Source organism: Protomyctophum parallelum (assembly GCF_964188405.1).
Source record: "Protomyctophum parallelum genome assembly, chromosome: 13".
Taxonomy (NCBI): domain Eukaryota; kingdom Metazoa; phylum Chordata; class Actinopteri; order Myctophiformes; family Myctophidae; genus Protomyctophum; species Protomyctophum parallelum.
The window spans coordinates 46,287,811-46,304,655 of record NC_139708.1 but is presented as its reverse complement, the minus strand read 5'-3'; the positions used below and the strand labels follow the sequence as shown (position 1 = coordinate 46,304,655).

General features: G+C 45.8%; 1 protein-coding gene across 1 annotated transcript in view; it reads left to right on the top strand.

Moving 5' to 3' along the window:
• The window catches only part of fscn1a (fascin actin-bundling protein 1a), a 39,066-nt gene extending 24,595 nt beyond the window's left edge, over positions 1-14,471 (top strand). Inside the window, 3 exon segments of the mRNA XM_083780792.1 lie at positions 5,590-5,711; positions 8,487-8,654; positions 13,772-14,471. Of these exon segments, the coding sequence (XP_083636918.1) occupies positions 5,590-5,711; positions 8,487-8,654; positions 13,772-13,980 (499 nt within the window). The 3' untranslated portion in view covers positions 13,981-14,471.
• Positions 14,472-16,845: the final 2,374 nt, after the last annotated feature.

The following is a 16,845-nucleotide window of genomic DNA, read 5'->3' as shown; positions in this document are numbered from 1 at the left end:
GGCAGACCAAGGACCACGTCCCACTGGGAGGAGACCCCGGGGCAGACCAAGGATCACGTCCCACTGGGAGGAGACCCCGGGGCAGACCAAGGACCACGTCCCACTGGGAGGAGACCCCCAGGGCAGACCAAGGACCACGTCCCACTGGGAGGAGACCCCCGGGGCAGACCAAGGACCACGTCCCACTGGGAGGAGACCCCCGGGGCAGACCAAGGACCACGTCCCACTGGGAGGAGACCCCTGGGGCAGACCAAGGACCACGTCCCACTGGGAGGAGACCCCCGGGGCAGACCAAGGACCACGTCCCACTGGGAGGAGACCCCGGGGCAGACCAAGGACCACGTCCCACTGGGAGGAGACCCCGGGGCAGACCAAGGACCACGTCCCACTGGGAGGAGACCCCCGGGGGGCAGACCAAGGACCACGTCCCACTGGGAGGAGACCCCAGGGCATCTGGTTAGGATGCCTCTCGGGCGTCTCCCTAAAGAGGTCCTCGACGCACGTCCCACTGGGAGGAGACCCCAGGGCATCTGGTTAGGATGCCTCTCGGGCGTCCTCGACACACGTCCCACTGGGAGACCCCCCCCCCCGGGGCAGACCAAGGCGCAGTTGGAGGAAACACATCGACTCACTGGCCTTTGGAACGTCTCGGAATCCCCCAGGAGGAAGTCACTAATGTTGCTCTGGAGAGGGTTAGTCTGGGTGGGTGGGTGTGTGTGTGTGTGTGTGTGTGTGGGTGTGTGTGTGCGCGCTGTGATGATGGCTGTGGGCGGTGGAGGACGGTTGAGCTTTCTGAACGGATGTCTCGTGTGTGTGTGCCTTTTTACGACCAGTGAAGCTGTGTGATGTTAACCTCTGACCTTTAACCCCGTGCCCCTGGAAGCCTCCCCGGGAGACCCCGGACATGCTGCTATAGAGAGTTGACGTTTAGAGAACGTCGTCCTTTCCGTCCTCGACATCACCGACGCACCACTGTGTGTTGTGTCGTATGATAATAACGTGGGAGGTTATGATGTCACAGAAATTGTGCGATTGGGCCTTTTTGACTCGAAGGGCTTTCAAGGAAGAAACCAAAAACACACACAGGGAAGACGTATTTGAATTTTCTACACCAACGCGACCGGGTCTATTGATAATGTTGCCTCCATAGACTCATACAAAGATCACTGCACGCCGATCTGTATTGAAAATAAAATAACAGTAACACCCGCTATTATTATGACACCTGGAAGCATCTCTGGAGTTAATCTGGAGCCCATTCCTCGACTTGGTTCCCCCTCCCCCGTCCTTAACCCATTCTGGAATCGGGAAACCCCTGTTGGTGCCGCGCTACGAGCTTGTAGCTCTGCTATTTTCGACAAATCGTGAAAATGTGTCGCAAATCTTTGAATCAGAGCCAAAGTTCTTAAAGGACCTATAACATAAAACTTTTTCTATTTCTTTTGTGTTTTTTGGGGCTCCCCATGTGTGTTTTCTATCCCCACAAATAACCAATTTTGAACAATCAGGCCTTCATGTCATATGGGTGTTTTAATGGAAATTGCTCTCAGGAACAGCTCGGCTGATTTTGGCCTCATCGTGACCCTACTTTGTATAATTCCTCCTCTTCTTCAGTCTTCAGTTCCAAATTTGCATTTCCACTTTGTTTACAATGTCCACCATTGTTGATTTTCCAAGCTGGCATGGAATGGAAACAAGCCTGGTTTTTTATCTAGCATCAGTATTATAATGACTCAAATATTAAATAATCTGCATATCAGCACCCCCACCACCTCAGGACATTGTGGTACTGCAGCTAAAACTGCTTTCAAAGTCCAGAAATAAATGCCAAGGCCTGGTTATATCAGAGTGGTGATTGAGGCTCAAACCATTAGAAATAACTTTGAGGGACATAGACCATATGATTATTAAATATTAAAAGCAGTTTTAAAATGCACGTTATTTGCGCTTTAACCCATTCTGACCGGGCACCCATTTTGGTGTCGGCATCATGTTATGCTTTAGCTATTTAAAGATAGCAGATCTACAAGCTCATATCGCGCCACCGAGTGGCGCGATACGAGCTTGTAGGTCTGCTATTTTTTGAAAAATCGAAGAACGACTGACATTTTTAGAATCTGATCTCAGGTCAGAATGGGTTCATCAGGACCAGTGTGTGTCTGGCGGAAACCTCGTATGAATCTGATCTCAGGTCAGAATGGGTTAATGTAAATATTCTGTCTTTGCCTTGCACTATTATGGTACTTACGGTTCTGTCACTCTATCGGTGTGTTCTATGGTACTTCCCACTACCCAGTGGGCTTTGCACTATGCGCGGGCTTCAGCAGACAGTCTATTATGTGAATCAATGGCAGTGGCCAGGTTGTTATTTTGCGCTACGTTCAACTAAAGTTTACAAAGAAGAAGGTTGTCGTTTTTGACGTATCGCCTAACTCAAATCTTTGCTTCTGGGGGGGGGGGGGTCCCTGGAACAACATATTTTCAGATGGGGGGGGGGGGGGGTGTCTGTGGCCAAATACAGATAATTCTGGGGGTCCTTGACATGAAAAAGGTTGAACACCACTGACACAGAAAAATAGGGTTTTTTCAAGAACACTTTAGAAGACATCTGTAGAATCGTTCCCGGGTCAAAATGGGTTCACGCAGCCAGGGGGGGGGGGAAGCCAGAGTCGCAGAATGTGTTGCAGAGGAGTAGAGGAACTTGGACGTCCGGCTGACCAGCATTCTTGAAATGTTAATCAGTTTGGTTCTGTTATGGACAGCAGCACATGGTCCCCCCCCCCCCATCCCCCTCACTCTGGTGGGGAGGGGAGGGGGGAATGTCTTTGATTAACATCTTGTCCTCTCTCCATTTCTCTCTCTCTCTCTCTCTCTGTAAATGTGCTTTGTTGAGCGACAATTTGAGGAAAGTACCTTTTTTAATTTCTTCATGATTTTTTTCTTTTTTTTTAAACAAGACAAGACAAACTCAAAACAGAAAAGACAAAAAACAGTAAAAAAAAAAACAACCCCACACCCCCCACCCCAACCCCAGAAAGGTAAACTACACAGCAACTACACAAATAAATGAAAATAACAATATAAATAAAACAAAATCAACCCAGAGGAGATATTGAAGGTATAGAACCTCAAAGAACCTATACCCCATATCTTTTTTTTTTTTTATGTAGCAGGCCTTCTTCTTCTTACATTGTACAGTATCTTTTCAGGAGTACAGTATGATTAACCCATTTTGGGGCGGGAACCCATTTTGGTGTTGGCATCATGTCGTGCTTTAGCTATTGAAAAATAGCAGACCTACAAGCTCATAGCGCGCCACCGAGTGGCGCGCTACGAGCTTGTAGGTCTGCTATTTTTGAAAAATCGAAGAACGACTGACACAGAAACATAGCTTTTTCAGAAAACTGTCAGGATGTAGAAGACATTTTTAGAATCTGATCTCAGGTCAGAATGGAAAACTGTCAGGATGTAGAAGACATTTTTAGAATCTGATCTCAGGTCAGTATGATTAAAGCTCATTCAGCCAGTGTCTCTGTGAAGGTGGAAAGTACCTTGTGTGACCCTCTGTTCTGAAAAGGAAAGTGAGCCGTGAATAATGAAAGAGGTCGCGGAACTGTGGCGAATCCTGACACGACGCGACACGACGGTCCCCGTTTGCTCGGCCCGCGGCCCGAGAACAAAACGCCCTGTTCTGGTAGAAACGCTACACTCCTTTTGACACCAGAGGATTTCAACAGGACGCTTAACCCATTTTGGACTGAGGTCGATTAAACAAATGTCTTCTAAATCCTAAAAATGTGTCTGAAAACCCCATGTTTCTATGTCGGTTGTGCTCAACCTTTTTCATGTCAAGGACCATCAAAATATGTAGTTCCAGGGACCCCCCCCCCAGAAGCAAATATTTTAGTCCAAAATGTTCGCTCTGAAATATATATATTCAATGAGTTGCGCCACATTTTAACGATTTTTCAAAAATAGCAGACCTACAAGCTCATAGCGCGCCACCGAGTGGCGCGCTACGAGCTTGTAGATCTGCTATTTTTCAATAGCTAAAGCGTAGCATGATGCTAACACCAAAAGGGGTTCCCGACCAGAATATGTTAGCTACACCTAAGACCTTTTATCAAAGTTCACAAAGTGAAACTAATGCATTGTCCATTAAAGCTTAAAGCCCTACCTATCCAATTACTACACATTTAGCTAAGCCCTGGATGAAAGGCACAGAGGTTGACCAGTCTCTCTCTGTGTGTGTGTGTGTGTGTGTGTGTGTGTGTGTGTGTGTGTGTGTGTGTGTGTGTGTGTGTGTGTGTGTGTGTGTGTGTGTGTGTGTGTGTGTGTGTGTGTGTGTGTGTGTGTGTGTGTGTGTGTGTGTGTGTGTGTGTGTGTGTGTGTGTGTGCGCGCGCCCGTCCGTCCGTCCGTCCGTCCGTCCGTCCGTCCGTCCGTCCAATATCTGCTGGGCGAAGTACAACAATGTGCAAACACAGCAGCAAGATTCTTGAGTTGCTGTGATAGGAGAAGGATATCAAATGGAACACAACCACCCTAAAGACTAATCATTGTGTATATTCCTGCACTATACCTGCATCGAGTGATCTCGGTACATAGAAATTGATCTATTGCAATATTCTGACTTTCAAAATGTACATCATTCTTGTTGTTTTGATTGTATTGCTGTATTGTTCTCGTTCTGCTTTGGCAATGTAAAACGTATGTTTTCTCATGGGACAAAAAAGGGACTCCTGCACATCCAAAAAGACCCGTAGTCTAGTTAGCAGGCATAGACATCGAAAAAGAGAAAAACCTTCCAAGGAAGGGACTGCACACTCCAGGGAACAGAGACGGACAACTTACTGCATCAGACTTATTTATTAGCACGACGCGTTTCGCCGTGAGCTTCGTCAGGTGCTCTGTATGTTTTCTCATGCCAATAAAGCCCATTGAATTGAAATTGAATTGTGTGTCCGTGTGGGGGGGGGGGGCAGGCCTTGAAGTTAGCCAGCGGCTAACTTTAATATATAAATCAAATCATCACTCTAACCTCTCTCTCTCTCGTCTCCGTGTCTCTCTCTCTCGTCTAGGTCGGCTAATTGCTACTTTGACATTGAGTGGCGTGGGAACAGGCTGACACTGCGTGTCTCCGTGTCTCTCTGTGTCTCACTCCGTGTCTCACTCCGTGTCTCTCTCTCTCTCTCTCTCTCTCGTCTAGGTCGGCTAATTGCTACTTTGACATTGAGTGGCGTGGGAACAGGCTGACACTGCGTGTCTCAGTGTCTCTCTCAGTGTCTCTGTGTCTCACTCCGTGTCTCACTCCTTGTCTCTCTCTCTCTCTCTCTCTCTCTCTCTCTCTCTCTCTCTCTCGTGTCTAGGTCGGCTAATTGCTACTTTGACATTGAGTGGCGTGGGAACAGGCTGACACTGCGTGTCTCTGTCTCTCTGTGTCTCTCTCAGTGTCTCTCTCAGTGTCTGTGTCTCACTCTGTGTCTCCGTGTCTCACTCCGTGTCTCTGTGTCTCACTCCGTGTCTCACTCCGTGACTCACTCCGTGTCTCTCTCTCTCTCTCTCTCTCTCTCTCTCTCTCTCGTGTCTAGGTCGGCTAATTGCTACTTTGACATTGAGTGGCGTGGGAAGAGGCTGACGCTGCGTGCGGCGAACGGGAAATACGTGGCTGCCAAAAAGAACGGCCAGCTAGCCGCCACCATCGACGCTGCAGGTCAGTGAGTTTTTTGGCCGGAGCCAGGAGAAATAATATGCCCCCAACTTTTAATGGCCTTTTCTTTTATTCTTTTTTTGGGGTATTCAGACAGCCAGCGATGGGGTAGAACCAGGGGGGCAGTCAGCCAGATATTTCGTGAAGCCTCATTTGAAATCGGTAGTTCATATAATGGCCTGTTGTGGCGCTGGACCGGACCCAAAAAGACCCATAGCTCCATAGAGGCCCATGTATTTTGGCCCAACTTCACCTAGACTGTATTACCTTAATAAACATGGTCATGAATACTTTCTTCTTCCAGTCACTAGTTTAAAGTCTTATTTCTAATGTCATAATATTCTTTTTGGAAAATTATGGTCCCATTAATTAAAAAAATGACCATAAAGAAAAAAAACCATCGCGTATGTTCTGAGGGGCGTGGCTACCATTACAGTCTATGATCGGGATTCCCCTCCCACTCGAGTCAAAATAAAAACCAACGGAGAAGAAGGGGGGAAGTCCCGCCTCGTTGTCTGGGCAGCCAATGACCAGCTGGTATACAAAACGGAGCCAGCCAATGGCCAGCTGGTACCAAAGATGGCGACTTACATCAGGAATTAGCATATTATTACAGGCTTCATTTTACGTTCATGTTAGACCCGGGGAACGCTTTGTCCATATTTTTTACAGTCTATGGGTAGAACGCTCCCAAAAGTAATTTTAGTCTCTTCATTCAAAGATGTTCCTAGAAGCTGTTGTCATTGTGTCACGGGGCAACCCGTGCCCTACAGACGCTAGAAGACTCCACAATGTGAAACTGAACATTACAAACGCACACTGCACAGCTGCTTCCGTTAATTGACTGTCATCAAGCTCCTTGGAGGTGTGGCTATGTGTGGCATCTTATGCTACTTCTCTGTGTTGCCTAATGCCATCATAATTGTTTTGTGTTTGATGTGATGCCTTGGAAAACAGTCAGACTCTAAATATGTAATTGTATAGTTGGTCTATAACTCACGGGTCATGGTTTACCTTGTTTGAGTAGATTGGTCCAATTACTAGTCATTGTGGGTGGGGTCTCACCTGGTATATACAGTAAGGGAGGCTTGTGGAAAATGTTTGTGGGGGAATCCGGAGTGGAAAATGATCAGTTTTGCTTGAGACTATAACAAAGTAGACAACGCCAAGGGAGAGCTGGCAGGGCCTTCCAGGAAGGCATAGCCTGTTTTCAGTGTCTTAAGTTCTTGGTTTGTTGTTTTTTCCTTAGTTGAGTTGTCAAGTGTTCATTTCATATACTTTCTGTTATTTGAAAGTGTATAGAGCACCGAAGTCCTGACGTAACTCGCTCATCCCTTCGATTTCCCTGGTTCACGGAAGTAATTTCTCTATGGAGAATAACATGGGGTGATCTTAATATCGTCTACTATAAGCGTTGTGGTCCAAAAATAAACAAGCTGTCTCGGCGTTATTGTCAGGGAGGTGTCTCTGTATCGTTTGCAACAGTCAGTCACTCATATATGATACAGTCTGCTTCTAGCGAAAATCTAACTAATTCAGCAGCAGTAACATTAGCGTTTTCTCTCAGTCAGTTGATTCTTCATATCCATATGAGTGAAGCGGCCGGGATGACATGTTCATTTTTCAAACACAGTTCTTATATGAAGCAATCTAAAAATCCTCCTATGGTGATTTCAATGCAACAAAAAAAATACATGAACCTGGGGACTGACGCCCTCTACTGAAAGTGACGTCAGACTTCGGTGCTCTATTGTAAGTCTTTATTCGGGAAGTATTATTTTTGCCTGCACAGTCGAATCCAGCAGGGGTCGTTCACTCTGTGTTTTGAGCAGGGGGGCAGTCAGACAGATATTTTGTGAAGCCACAAGGAAATCGGGATTTCCTGAAAGTTCATATAATGGCCTGTTGTGGCGCTGTCACTGGGCCCAAAAAAACCCCATAGCCCCATAGAAGTCCATGTATTTGGGCCCAACTTCACCTAGACTGTATTACCTTAATAAACATGGTCATGAATACTTTTTGCTTCCAGTCACTAGTTTTAAAGTCTCATTTCTAATGTCATAATATTCTTTTTGGAAAATTATGGTCCCATTTATAAAAAAAATGACCATAAAGTCGCGCATGTTCTGAGGGGTGTGGCTACCGTTACAGTCTATGATCGGGATTCCCCACCCACTCGAGTCAAAATAAAAACCAACGGAGAAGAAGGGGGGGGAAGTCCCGCCTCGTTGTCTGGGTCCAGCCAATGGGCCAGCTGGGCCCAAACGGATCTAGAAAAATGGCGACTTACAATTCAAGGACTCACGGGCTTTATTTTACGTTCATGTTAGACCCGGGGAACGCTTTGTCCATATTTTTTTTGCAGTCTATGGTTTTGAGGTAAATAAAATACCAGAAAAGATCTACATTCTTGGACTGTCGATTCTTGGAGCCTTTGGCCGTTCGGGCAACTTTACACAATCTCCGTCCTGAGCGCTGGGCGTTAACCCATTCTGACCGGGCACCCATTTTGGTGTCAGCATCATGTTATGCTTTAGCTATTGAAAAATAGCAGATCTACAAGCTCATATCGCGCCACCGAGTGGCGCGATACGAGCTTGTAGGTCTGCTATTTTTGAAAAATCGAAGAGCGACTGACATTTTTTAGAATCTGATCTCAGGTCAGAATGGGTTCATCAGACCAGTGTGTGTGTCCAGTGGAAACCTCGTATGAATCTGATCTCAGGTCAGAATGGGTTAATTAACACCTTGACCTTTTTCTCTACTAATCGTGTCCAGGTGAGTCCGAGGAGTACATCATGAAGCTGATTAACCGGCCAATCATCGTGCTGCGTGGCGACCACGGCTTCATCGGCTGCAGGAAGGTGACCGGCACGCTGGACTCCAACCGCTCCACCTACGACTACTTCACCCTGCAGTTCAGGGACGGGGCCTACAGCCTGCAAGGTCAGTGACCTTTAACCTTTACTAGCCTGTAGTTCAGAGACGGGGCCTACAGCCTGCAAGGTCAGTGACCTTTAACCTTTACTAGTCTAATGCCGCGCGGCAACGCCTGGAAAATAGAACGGTGGCGTATCGGAGCGTCAGGCGAGGCGTGAACGCGCGTCGGACGCCGCCGGTGTGGGATATACGTTCATTGAAAATAACGGAGGCGGCTGTTTTGACGTGCGGAGTTCGCAGACGTGTGTGTGTAGGGCTTAACACATAATCTGTGCTTCTAATTGGACGGAATGATTTAGATCAAGAGTTATTCACGATTTAAGATTTTCGGCCTCGTCGGCTAAAATGTGGGAATATTTTCGATGACGTCCCAAATCACGTGGACTGTTGCGCTCCCAGCCTGTGGAGCGATGCGATCGGTTTTGATATCAATAATCTCCGTCCTTTTATCAATCTCCGTCCTGATTACTAATTGTTTGAACGGAGAACTCCGTCCATTGCCGCTCGGGGTGTTAACAGTTTGTAGACAACAGTATCAGTATGGTCAGTATCGATTCATGTCAGTGTCATGGTCAGTATCGATTCATGTCAGTGTCATGGTCAGTATCATGTCAGTGTCATGGTCAGTGTCATGGTCAGTATCATGGTCTGTATCATGGTCAGTATCATGGTCTGTATCATGGTCAGTATCATGGTCTGTATCATGTCAGTATCATGTCAGTATCATGTCAGTATCATGACAGTATCATGGTCAGTATCATGGTCAGTATCATGGTCAGTATCATGTCAGTATCATGGTCAGTATCATGGTCAGTATCATGGGTAGTATCATGTCAGTATCATGGTCAGTATCATGTCAGTATCATGGTCAGTGTCATGTCAGTATCATGGTCAGTATCATGTCGGTATCGGGTCAGTATCATGGTCAGTATCATGGTCAGTATCATGTCAGTATCGGGTCAGTGTCATGGTCAGTATCATGGTCAGTATCATGGCCAGTATCATGTCAGTATCATGGTCAGTATCATGTCAGTATCATGGTCAGTATCATGGTCAGTATCATGTCAGTATCATGTCAGTATCATGGTCAGTATCATGGTCAGTATCATGTCAGTATCATGTCAGTATCATGTCAGTATCATGTCAGTATCATGGTCAGTATCATGTCAGTATCATGTCAGTATCATGTCTGTATCGGGTCAGTATCATGGTCAGTATCATGGTCAGTATCATGTCAGTATCATGGTCAGTATCATGTCAGTATCATGTCTGTATCATGGTCAGTATCATGGTCAGTATCATGTCAGTATCATGTCAGTATCATGTCTGTATCATGGTCAGTATCATGTCCAGTATCATGGTCAGTATCATGTCAGTATCATGGTCAGTATCATGTCAGTATCATGGTCAGTATCATGTCAGTATCATGTCAGTATCATGTCAGTATCATGTCAGTATCATGTCGGTATCATGGTCAGTATCATGGTCAGTATCATGTCAGTATCATGTCAGTATCATGTCAGTATCATGTCGGTATCATGGTCAGTATCATGGTCAGTATCATGTCAGTATCATGTCAGTATCATGGTCAGTATCATGGTCAGTATCATGTCAGTATCATGGTCAGTATCATGTCAGTATCATGGTCAGTATCATGTCAGTATCATGGTCAGTATCATGGTCGGTATCATGGTCAGTATCATGGTCGGTATCATGGTCAGTATCATGGTCAGTATCATGTCAGTATCATGTCAGTATCATGGTCAGTATCATGGTCAGTATCATGTCAGTATCATGGTCAGTATCATGTCAGTATCATGGTCAGTGTCATGGTCAGTATCATGTCAGTATCATGGTCAGTATCATGTCAGTATCATGGTCAGTATCATGGTCGGTATCATGGTCAGTATCATGTCAGTATCATGGTCAGTATCATGTCAGTATCATGGTCAGTATCATGGTCAGTATCATGGTCAGTATCATGTCCAGTATCATGGTCAGTATCATGGTCAGTATCATGGTCAGTATCATGGTCAGTATCATGGTCAGTATCATGTCAGTATCATGGTCAGTATCATGTCAGTATCATGTCAGTATCATGTCAGTATCATGTCAGTATCATGTCAGTATCATGTCAGTATCATGGTCAGTATCATGTCAGTATCATGGTCAGTATCATGTCAGTATCATGTCAGTATCATGTCAGTATCATGTCAGTATCATGGTCAGTATCATGGTCAGTATCATGGTCAGTATCATGTCAGTATCATGTCAGTATCATGTCAGTATCATGGTCAGTATCATGTCAGTATCATGTCAGTGTCATGGTCAGTATCATGTCAGTATCATGTCTGTATCGGGTCAGTATCATGTCAGTATCATGGTCAGTATCATGGTCAGTATCATGGTCAGTATCATGTCAGTATCATGTCAGTATCATGGTCAGTATCATGGTCAGTATCATGGTCAGTATCATGGTCAGTATCATGTCAGTATCATGGTCAGTGTCATGGTCAGTATCATGTCAGTATCATGGTCAGTATCATGTCAGTATCATGTCAGTATCATGTCTGTATCGGGTCAGTATCATGGTCAGTATCATGTCAGTATCATGGTCAGTATCATGTCAGTATCATGGGTAGTATCATGGTCAGTATCATGTCAGTATCATGGTCAGTATCATGGTCAGTATCATGTCAGTATCATGGTCAGTATCATGGTCAGTATCATGTCAGTATCATGGTCAGTATCATGTCAGTATCATGGTCAGTATCATGTGAGCTAATAGATCATCTATTTATTGTACAACAAAGTATAAACCGGGCATTAGCAGGCAGTCTTGCACACACAGACACACCACAACATGTTGAATGGAACTCTTTAATTAAACATTAATTAAATGATGTTAAAGACTCACCACATCATGTTGAGTGGAACTTTTTAATTAAGCATACATAGTCAGACTCCTATCTGCAGTGTGACCTCGCATAACCGAATCATGTGCACAGGATGCATGTCGACATACAAATAGACAACGCAGACAGAGGGCGGATTATTATAATTGTTTTTCTACAACACGGCGAGAGAACTCCACTGGGGCGCATGTAACGACATTAGGGATTCGTTCAGTCTTTCTCTCTCTCTCTCTCTCTCTCGGCCTCGTACTCATTATATAATTTCATTCATTTCAGAAAAGACTTTGGTTGCCAGGAACGGGTGCAGAGGTTTCATCAGATTTCATTTCACTTTTGCGTTATGTAATAATGTATTAATCCATTCTGACCGGGCACCCATTTTGGTTTTGGCATCGTGTCGTGCTTTAGCTATTGAAAAATAGCAGATCTACAAGCTCATATCGCGCCACCGAGTGGCGCGATACGAGCTTGTAGGTCTGCTATTTTTTGAAAAATCGATCTCTGATCTCAGATCTCAGGTCAGAATGGGTTAAAGCCCCTCTTGTCTCTGTCCCTACCCTCACCTACTCATCTCTTTATCCTCTTCCACACACACACACACACACACACACACACACACACACACACACACACACACACACACTCCATCCCCACACATGGCTTTACCACACATTCGGCCTGCTCCAACTCTGTCCACTGGCCTTTCTTCTTCCTCCATCATCTCTGCTCTGCTCCCTCGACTCCTGACTTACCTTCAACTACCTTCCTTTTCTCCTGTCTGTCCTTACTCTTCTACATCGACCCCTGCTTTCATTCCCTCCTCTCCTCTCCTCTCCTCGCGTCACATGTCATCTCATCTCCCCTCTCCTCTCCTCTCCTCTCAACTGCATTTATTTAACCCATTCTGACCTGAGATCAGATTCTAAAAATGTCAGTCGTTCTTCGATTTTTTCAAAAATAGCAGACCTACAAGCTCGTATCGCGCCACTCGGTGGCGCGATATGAGCTTGTAGATCTGCTATTTTTAAATAGCTAAAGCATAACATGATGCTGACACCAAAATGGGTGCCCGGTCAGAATGGGTTAATCACATGTGAAAAATGTGGTTTACAATATGTCAGAGAAACGGGTAAAACAATAGCTACAAGGCCGGGACAACACAGATACAATAATTAACAATGCAAAAAAAGACAACCACAAGGTTGGTTCAACATTTCATGGCTCACGGCGTTGAAGCTCTAAAATGCGCTGGACTTCAACACAATCCCAACTGGACAGTTTTAGGACAAAGACGTTTTAATGAAAAACTGTGGATTTAAGAACCTCAACACGGATTTTCCTGGAGGCTTAAACATGGCCTAAAATCAGATCTTGAATACAACAAAACTTAAACTCAGGATTAAACTGGAGAAACTCTAAGAGTGATTGGATCAGGCTTCCTTCGGATACATGGCGAATGCATTCATTCCTTGCATTGTGCCTACACTTCAGTGTTGTTTTTGGCAGCAAATTTCTATTTTAGTTTTAGTCATTGTCTCCTGAATAGTTTTCACTTAGTCTTAGTCACATTATAGTCACCTGCATGTTTTAGTGTTAGTCTAGTCGACTAAATGTCATAAGATTATAGTCGACTAAATCTACAGGTGATTTAGTCGACTAAAATGTATTTTTGCGGGCCTTGTTGCCGTCATAATGACTTATTTTACACTTGCTGAAGCTCACTGCGACGCGTTGTGTGCTTGTAGATCTGCTATTTTCAATGCAACCAGGTGTAAAATGACTTATACTGGATCTGTTGTCCACTAGTCCCTTCCTAACATTTTAGTCTAGTTTTTGTTTTTGTTGACGAAATTGTCAGTATATTAGTTTATATTAGTTTTAGTCACCATAGCATAGTTTTAATTTAGTTTCCATTTAGTTTTCTTCAGTGGAAAAAGGTAGTCGACGAACATTTTTCGTCTTAGTTTTAGTCGACGAAAACAACACTGAATAAACCCATTCTGAACGGGAACCCATTTTGGTGTTAGCATCATGTTATGCTTTAGCTATTGAAAAATAGCAGATCTACAAGCTCGTATCGCGCCACCGAGTGGCGCGATACGAGCTTGTAGGTCTGCTATTTTTGACACTTCGGTCGCAACATGTGTAGGCACAATGCACTGAAGTCTTTCTGTGCCCCTCCCCTCCCCTCCCTCTCCCCTCCTCCAGACTCCACAGGTAAATACTGGATGGTGGGCTCCGAGCGGGCGGTGGTGAGCAGCAGCGACGAGGCCGTGGACTTCCACCTGGAGTTCTGCGACGTCAACAAGCTGGCGGTTCGCCACGCCGCCGACGGCAAGTACCTCCGCGGAGACCACGCCGGCGTGCTCAAGGCCAACGCCGACGACCTGGAGAGCGCCACGCTCTGGGAGTACTGAGGGGGGGGGGGGGCGCAAGAAGAGGAGAGGGAACGGGGACGACCGTAGGCGACGGACGGGACGACGCGGCACTTAAAAAAACCCTGTCAATGTCCGACCTCCACCACCCCAAACCTGACGCGGCACTAAAAACCCGTCCATGTCTTAGAGTATATATATGAATAGAGAGGGCGTCCGAGTTCTCCTTGCATTACGTTGCTCAAAAAAGCGCATGAGGCGATTTCACTCCTCTTTCCAGGTAGGAACAGAGTGCATTCTGGGAGGGATTTGCCCCCAAACACATGAACGCGCCGCCGCTGAACGCGCACGAGCGTGCTGCCGTCGTGAACGTGCACGATGATAGTCAAACGGACCAGCGCGTTCATGTGTTTGGGGCCAGGCTGTAATGTAAATTCGGCCAATATGTCCATTACGCCTCAGGGTTTCCTCTGGGTGCCGTCTCTATTCATATATACTCTATGCCTGTATGCCCCATCACCCCACCCACCCCCACCCCGTCGGAAACTCTCACTCCCTGAACCCTTGACCCTTGACCTTTGTGACCTTGATGATGAACTGCAATGTGAGAGGGGAGGGGGAGAGTAGAGAGGAGGAGGAGGGAGGGGGAGACGGAGGTTATCTTACCTCCTCTTTTCTCCTTCTCTGCCTCTTCCCAGGCCTTTCTTTTCTATTCCTCTTCCCTTCCCTTCCATCACGTCGTCCCTCTCCCTCTCCAGCTCTGCTCTGCAGTGCCGACCTTTTGTTTGTTGCCATAGTTACCGTGCCGTGGGGGGGGGGGGGGGGGGGCTGTGCACTTTTCTCCTGCTCGAATCTGGTTTGCTGCTTGACGTGTCACTCTCTCTCTCTCTCTCTCTCTCTCTCTCTCTCTCTCTCTCCTAGCCTTACTATTGGGGCCCCGACCCTCACTCACTCAGCCCCCCCTCCCCCGTAAAAGCTTGTCCCTTCCCCAGAGCAGAGCCACCTTAAAGAGCCCCTCCTTTATCAAAATATCCCCTCCCCCTAAATCACCCCTCTCTCTCTCTCTCTCTCTCTCTCTCTCTCTCTCTCTCTCTGTCTATTGGTCTCTCTGTATTGTGAGCGGCATTAAGGTGGCAGTATTTATGGTGTTTGACCTGGTCTGGTAGATCTGCTCTTCTCACCTGACCTAATCTTTTAAAAGGGTTTCTCTGATGATGACATAATCTCTAGTGTGACTGTGGATGTAGCTGGACTGCACTAGACTGGGCCAGACCTAGATGGGGGGAGGGGAGGGGGAGGGGGGGGGGGGCTTAGTTTAAGACTGTTTTCTATAAGATCTGGTTCTATAGAAGGGTTTCCCTTTTGCTTTGCTTTATTATTATTCTTTTTTATTTTATTTTTTTAAATAATTATCGAAATACAATTTGAGTTTCTATCGTGCCAGGTCTGTTTGTTTAGAGCAGGCCATTCTCTATCTCTCTCTCTCTCTCTCTCTCTCTCTCTCTCTCTCTCTCTCTCTCTCTCTCTCTCTCTCTGTGATGAAGACATGTGACATAACTGGAGTGAATCTGACGACGACGACTAAGACGATAAAAGATTATGATGTAATGGAATTCATCTTCCAATTGTAAAAAAAAAAGAAATACTCAAACCTTTTCCTGTGTCGTTCTCCTAGCCGTGTTGTCATTGGCTGGCAGAGGGAGTCCTCCTGACTTCCTGGAACTAAACACTAGGATGTATAGGAAGTAAAACCCTATTGTCCTCTCCTTTCCCTCCACAAACTAAAACTATTGTCCACTATTGTCCAGGGCACAGTGTAAAAAAAAAAGATAACGGCATGGTCATAATATGTTTACTGCACACTCCTGTCTTACTGGAAGAGACACAAATAGAGTTATATTAATTTTCTTTTGTACATCTTGAGAGGCACAAGCATAATTTAAACATGGCTTCACTACATACCGTACAGTACAGTACAGTACACACACAGGGGTCCAACTGAGAGTGGAAGGATTTATTGTCTCTTTTTGAAAGCTGCTTTTTTTTTAGCCTTCCTCTACCAAACTACCAAACTCACCTCTGGCCTAAACGAAAACCCTAAAACCCTTAATTAATACTTAATAACTGGACCAACACACTGTCCTCTTTATTTAGAGACCTCACAGTCAAACATTTACGCTCACAACTCCTCCGTGAAAACTGGAAAAAACCTTGTTGGTGGTGGTGGTGGTGGGTGCCTCTGATTAAAAACATCTCGTGAAAACAAACCACCCAGAGCATCTCATTAATGTTGTGAGTCATAAACCTGTCTGGGGGGAGGGAGGGGGAGGGGGGGGGGGGTACAGTAATCTCATCTACTGCGTCGGTACCGTCGCTGTACTTGTTAGAGGTTTGACACGACAAAGTACCATCGCTGTACTTGTTAGAGGTTTGACCACAACAAAGAGACTAACGGTGAACTTTCCTGCGTTGACCTAAATCTCCTCCAGCATCTTTAATCTCCTCCTCTCTCTGTCCATCTGCGCTGACACAGCTGAGTGTTGACTTGTGTGTGTGTGTGTGTGTGTGTGGCGTGTCTCCTGTTGGTCACGGTCTGTAATTGGATCTGATGGAATCTCGGTTTCCGCGCTGACCCTGACTTATCAATGTAGAGACGGTGGGGGGAGGAGGGGGGGGGGATGCCACGGGATGAGGACATGCATTCAGAATGTCTGAGTCTCTGAACATGGTGGTTGTATAGCTACAGTTCTGCCTATAATGCTCTACTACGCGCAATACGCCATTTTGGAAAATAACTCTTCCTAACTTCCTACCACCATGTGTTAGCGATGATGCTAATTGAAGGCTCTGTTGTTCTGTTCTGGTCAAACGGAGTCCAGGTGCAGAGTCTACAATGCTTGTTGTTGT